This window comes from Sylvia atricapilla, chromosome 2 (genome assembly GCF_009819655.1).
Source record: "Sylvia atricapilla isolate bSylAtr1 chromosome 2, bSylAtr1.pri, whole genome shotgun sequence".
Classification (NCBI taxonomy): Eukaryota; Metazoa; Chordata; class Aves; order Passeriformes; family Sylviidae; genus Sylvia; species Sylvia atricapilla.
In genome coordinates this window covers 102,140,788-102,147,047 of record NC_089141.1, presented here as the reverse complement: position 1 = coordinate 102,147,047, position 6,260 = coordinate 102,140,788, and the positions used below count along the sequence as shown (strand labels likewise).

Here is a 6,260-nt window from a genome sequence, read left to right as displayed (position 1 = left end):
TGGGACAGGTAACCCCAGATGACAAAAGGGATATTCTGTCTTCAACACATTAGTAACAAAAGCATTTCTGTGTCCAGCTCTGGGTTCAGCACTAATCCAATACACAGCCCCTTACCAGCCACTGGGGAGAGAATTAACTCTGCCCCAGCCAAAACCAGCACACCCATCCAAATTACACTGGCAGTGAGACATAAAAGCAATGAAGCTGGTGAAGGGTCTGGAGCACAAATCCTGTGAGGAGCAGCTGAGGGAGCCGGGGTTGTCTTAAGCTGTGCCAGGGAAGGTTTACATTGGACATCGAGAAGAATTTCTTCACAGAATGGGTGAGTAGACACTGGAGTGGACTGCTGGTGGAGTCACCGTCCCTAGAAGTGTTTAAGGAAAGACTGGACGTGGCACTCAGTGCCATGGTCCTGTTGACAAGGTGATGTTCGGTCACAGGTTGGATTCGACCGACCTCAGAGGTCTTTTCCAACCTAATTGATTCCGTGATCCTGTGACTGATTCTGTGATCTCTGAACAGCCGAACCTTCTTTACAGGGGCTGCGGGCTGGTGTGTCAGCCCTTTCTGCACTGCGGCACCTCCCTTTTGCCCCCGCACGCCGGAGGCCATTCCCCCGGGCAGACCGCGGCCATTTGAACGCTCCCGGGCGGCAGCGGGCGGGCGCTGGGCGGGGCCACCCGCCTGACGTCACGGCGCGGTGACGCCATCTGTCCGTCGCCGCGCGCCCGGCGCCGCCATGTTCAAGGTGAGGAGGGGTCCCCGCGTGAGGGCCCGCAGCGCTCGGGGCCGCCCCGCTCCGCCCGCGCCCTTCTCTCTGCTCCTCGCAGGCTCTTAGCTCCGCTCTCCGTGCAGCTGCTTAATCGCTCCTTTTAGCGCTTCAGAACCGCGTGCCCTCTGTGTTGCATGAAAAGAGACACATTCCTTACTTAACATTGCTTCTGGGGGACATCCGCGCGCAGCTGTGTTGCCGCAGAGTTTGGATTCGTGCGTGTACGTCACATTCCTTCCTTACAGTCGCTTCTTATTTTGAAATTGCTTCCAGCAGCGCGGAGCTGCGTTACCGCAGAGTCTGGGTCCGTGCAGTTGTCGCATGAAAGTGTCAGTTCGATGTTGAAAAGTGTCCCTTTCGGTGCGGGAAGGTTGTCAGTGAGACCCGCGAAAGGCACGGGCCGGCTCTCGCTGCCTCAGAGGTCTTTGCCTCTGATTAGAGCAGCCGCAGATCCCATCAGGCTGAAAACAAGCCCTGTGGGCCACTCAGAGCCTGGTTACGGCTGTTGGTTTAAAAGAACCCACACCACCAAAACCTGGTGATTCTCGATTCTTGGTATTCTTTTTCCGTGGTGCCATTTTCTCTGTGAAATATTGATTATATATATAGATGTCAATATACTGAATGTACTAAATACTAATATATAACTGAAACACAAGAAGTTCCATCTGAACATGAGGAACACCTTTACATTGAGGGTGGCAGAGCACTGGAACAGCTGCCCAGGTCGTGGAGTCTCTCTGGAGACATTCCATGTCCACCTACCTGGACATGTTCCTGTGTCACCTGCTCCAGGTGACCCTGCCTTGCCAGGGGGTTTGGACTGGATGAGCTCCAGAGGTCCCTTCCAGTCGTGACAATTGTGTGAGTCTGTGATACTGCTGTGCTGAGCCCTCACTTGCTCTGCTCTTGTCACAAATTCTTTTTTCTTTTTGTGCTTTAATGTTGGAATTCTGTGCTCGGAATCATTGAGAATTACATAATTGATGCTGAATTGTCATTAGAGGGGTTATATGTGAACCTGTGCATTTAGGCACTATGTGTAATACTAAATACTTTTATACAGCCATTGAGGATTTAGGTGCTTCAGGCTAACCTGATGTTATACCTCTGAGAGCCAAAGGGGAAGGTGGCTTTTTGTCCAGGATTTTTGTGCTTCAAGGACAGAGAAGTGTTGGAAGAGTTTGAATTTTGGTTTAATGTTTTTATAGTTTGGGTTGAGAAATAGGAGGAAGAATAGAAAAAGAAGAGAAAAATGAAGTGGTTTCATACATTAGAACTCAGCCTTCTCAAAAGTATGCTTAAGCTTTTCCTATCTGGTGTCTAAAGATAAAGTTGAGTTCTTAGCTAGAGAGGAGTAAAAGTATCTTTTTTGCTTAAAATAACTGCAGAGCATTGCCAATAGAAAAGAATGTCAGCTCTGCTTTTCTGATACTGAGTGGCTGTAAGACTGGCAGGCTGAAGGCATAGCTCAATCACTCAGAATATTTTAGTTAAGTAATTGTTTTGGTAATATGTGGTTAGTATGGAATTCAAAAATGAGATCCTAAAGGGAGTCTTGGAAACAAAAAGTACAGCAGTTGATCTTTCATACTCCCGAATAAATATTTCTGCGTGTGCAAATATACAATATTTCAGCAGCAGTTCTGTCTGTCCTGTAAGGTAGCTGATGTAGGGACCTTTGCAGTATGACTTGAACAGCACACTTAAGAAGAAATTCGACTTGCACTTTCAGAGATTAGTTTAATTTTGTGAACAAGTAAAACGAGCGGAAAATGCCTGCACTTCAGTATCTTGATAATGTAGACAGTTGACATTTTCAGTCTGAGTAGTTCTGTGATCAGTGATACTGTTTTGTGAAACGCAGGTGCTTCCAGTCTTGTGCTGTACTGTTTGTGTCTTTATATAAAAATCTCAAATATTTAAAATATTTGGTTTTACTGTTTCTGCTGGTGACACTTTGCACCATTTACACTGTTTGAAAACATATTTCATAATGAAAATGCATTTAGATTTTTACCTTTTCAGTGACAGAACAATTTTGCAGTGAAAAAAAGGAAAGATTGAGGAAATAAACTCTACAGCTGTTAATGGTTAGTAGTGTTTGTTTTTGTCCTGGTTAACAGAAGTATGTGAACAGTGTTTAAACAAACAGCATTACAGATTATCCTTGTCTTTCCTTGGCTATGGAACAACTGATCCAGTCATTGTGGTGTTTCATTTATAGTGATTTAGTAATGAGTCCCTAAATTCAGACAAGGAAAAGCTTGCATTTTAAGCAAGTTTTTCTATACCATTTGACCCACCAGATCCCTTATGTCTTCCAGAAAAGCAATCCTGTGGCCTAGTTCTTGTGGGCTGTTTCTCTACACTTGAACAATTTTAGGAAGTTTGACAACTATATAGTCTAATGTTTAGTTTGAGGAGTCTCTTGGTTACATATAATAAACAATCCACCTGCAAAGCAGTGGAAGAAATTTAAGCTGCAAATGCTTGATTGCCTGCAATAAGCTGATGTGGTCTGGGTCATTTTAAAGCTATTTTCTAACAGTTCTGCAACAGACAGACGGAGCAGTTGTGCCGTGGCTGGGCCAGTTACCCCCACCCACAGCAAGAAGGATGTTTGACCACTGCTTCAGTCTCACAAGCAGCTAGGTCAGTGCAGCAGACCCTACCTACCATTTGTGAAAAGGAAAGGCCTCGCTGCCTCCTCCTTTCTCATGCCCTCTGCCCTGGCCCACACCGTTCCTCTGGTGCTTGTTTCATGGAAGGGTTCAGTTTGCTAAGCCCGCACAAAGCTCTCCGCTTCTCTTGCAGGGTTAATCTTTTGCCAAATTGGCGAGGTTGAATTGCCTCACGGTGGGAGCGTCCGGCCACCAAAGCTAGGGCAAGGTGAGCAGCAGGACTTCTGGGAGCCAGTGCTGGAGAGGAGCCAGACGCCTCCAGTTTGGTGTTAGATCCTCTCGTGCTGTAACCTGATACAGGAAAACACAAGCCGTTGTAACTCTGCACATTTCCCTGAGCAGTAACAGGAGTATGAGACGTTGAAAACTTTCCCATTTCAACTGACATTTCTGGAGTTGTACTTTGCTGTCAATAAAGATGTGTCTTTGCTGGAAAATGCTCTCTGGGCGTTCTTGATTTACTGTGCAGCTGTGAATTTTTATTCTTCTGTTTTTTAAGTTGAAGCAGACTTTCCCATTAAGAAATTCAATTTAGTGTAGGTCCTGAATATTGGAAGAATTATATCCACCTTACTCATGGTGGTTGTGTCATGTGATTGGAATGAGTCTAAAGTATTCCAAGAACAGTCAAGTAATTCATGTTTCTCACAGAAAAGTAGGAGTGTCCTAGGGTGACTTTTTGATGTTTGTATCCCAAATCATCTGTTCTGTTTATATAATGTAAAACATTCCTAAAATTCTTAGAAAGTATTGATTTTGTTCTGGTATTTATAGCTGTAGGTCTCATTGTTTTCCTAAATCTAGATGCAGATCTTAAGTAGAAGTAAAACACTGAACTTCTTGGTACTAACTATGGAAAAATGGAGGTATTATGGGAATTCACAAAGTTCTTTAAGATATAAATATAATCTTGCTATTTAAACTGAGAAAGTTTATACAAAAATGAAATTATTTTAAGAGAAAACAAGATCTTTTTTGTGAGATGAAAACTGGTGAGATTAGCGTTTATTTCTACTGCCTCCTTTAGCCTTAGGCTTTTCCAGTTACCATCTGAGTGATTTAGATGTTACCATTTGCGTGCCTGAGAGCATTAGATTGTGTGCTGCTGGCCCTCCTTTCTCCTTATTTCCAAACATCTTAATATATCACTTTTTACCATGTGGAGGGACATAAACATTGTCTGCCTGGATGTGTTCAAACACATTGCCATTTTGTTTGCACATAATGATGTACTTGTCTTCCTGTGACATTTCCAGGTAATTCGGCTGGGGGCCACCCCTGTCAGCCTGAGCTTGCTCTCTGTCCAGGTTTATGCTGCTTCTTCAGAGAAGACTTCCAAAAAAGAGCTGCTGAAAACTGAGGAGGTAAGTGTGGTTAGGCTCTTAGTACTCTTCTATCTAAAGAATTCTGGAAACATTGTGTTTTGATGTATGGAAGCATTTAGGTACATCTTGTCACCTTTTGTATTCATGCCTTTAAATCTGCTTCTCAGTTTTCCACAACAGAGACATCTATATATTGTGGGAATTGCATTTGATGTTCTTCACTTGATAGTGCCAGGCTTGCCTGTGTGTAAGATCTTTTTCCTACATTAAAGCCTTCTATTCTTCATTCAGAAATTACATTTTCATGTTTGTAGATTTGCTTCTGGTTATATTTCAAATCCACAGGAATATTTGTTTTTTATCCAGATAATACCACTTACTTTTTACTGTAAGTACTGTTGGTAAATTCTAATAAAAACTCATTTATGTTCTCCACTAAAACAACAAATCAGAATGGTTTATTTCTAAAAATATTCTCTTCTTTATGATCAAAATTCTTGTTTGGCAATACTTTGAATCCACCATTCAGAATTAGCATACGGAGTTTTATCGGGTTTCCTTTCTTCACAGAATTCAGACCTAAGCAGCAACGAATACAATAAGTGGTGGTAATAAATACCTGTTACATTTTCATTTCTTTAAGATGTTACAAATGTCATGGTTATAAGTAGAGCCTTAAAATTCCCTATCAAACTGTAGACTCACCAGTATTGTTGCATAGGCTTTTAAAAGTTTCCAGCACTAAAAAAAATTAAAATAAATAGTTCTTAGCTAAATCCAGCTTTATATGCATGAGAGCATGCAGTTCTTTAAATTGAGTGCTTCAACCCAAGCTGAAGTGTTGTACTGTAAGCAGAGGAACTAAATTGGACTGATGCTTGTGCACACTAGGGTCTTTTGGCTGGGCAGTTCCCCAGTTTGTACAGAGTGAGAGGAGCTGTAGCTGCAGTGGGCTCCTGGCCCTCCCTGGCTGGGAACCTCAGCCTGGGCTGTGCCCAGCCTCTGCTGGCCTGAGTCAGTCGTGAGGCAGCAGCGTGGAGTTCATGTGAGCTGAGTAATGGGCTTGCCATCAACTCCAGCACAGGAGAATGCGCAAGCCATGGAGTTTTGGCTGCCTTTCTTGCCATTCACAGGGTGTTAGTTTGGATCTCTACTGTGTCAGCTGTCTAATTTCATAAAATATATGGGAATTTCCTTATCTCCAAGGCTTCTGTCCTTGTGCCAGGCATAGCTGTTAGGTTGTCCAACAGGGTCAGAGTTCAGCTTTTGACTATGCCAGGCATGACCAGGTTTCCTAGGGAAGTGAGGCTGAAAATCCTTGTCTTTCAAAGTATTATGGGAAATCCAGCTGCCCGAGTTATCAAATTATTGCATAAATTTCATGTCATTTTATATTACGTTATTTTTAGCAGCTTTTTTTATTATGTCATAGAGACAGTTCTTTTCCAGCTGATGATGAAAAGAGAGCTAGCTACATT

General features: G+C 43.1%; 1 protein-coding gene across 1 annotated transcript in view; it reads left to right on the top strand.

Annotated features, from left to right (window-relative positions):
- The first annotated feature begins 672 nt into the window (after positions 1 to 672).
- Positions 673 to 6,260, top strand: part of APOO (apolipoprotein O) — a 28,371-nt gene continuing 22,783 nt past the window's right edge. The window contains exons 1-2 of the mRNA XM_066313983.1: positions 673 to 749; positions 4,714 to 4,821. Coding sequence (XP_066170080.1) covers positions 741 to 749; positions 4,714 to 4,821 — 117 coding nt within the window. The 5' untranslated portion in view covers positions 673 to 740. The remainder of the gene's footprint in view (positions 750 to 4,713; positions 4,822 to 6,260) is intronic.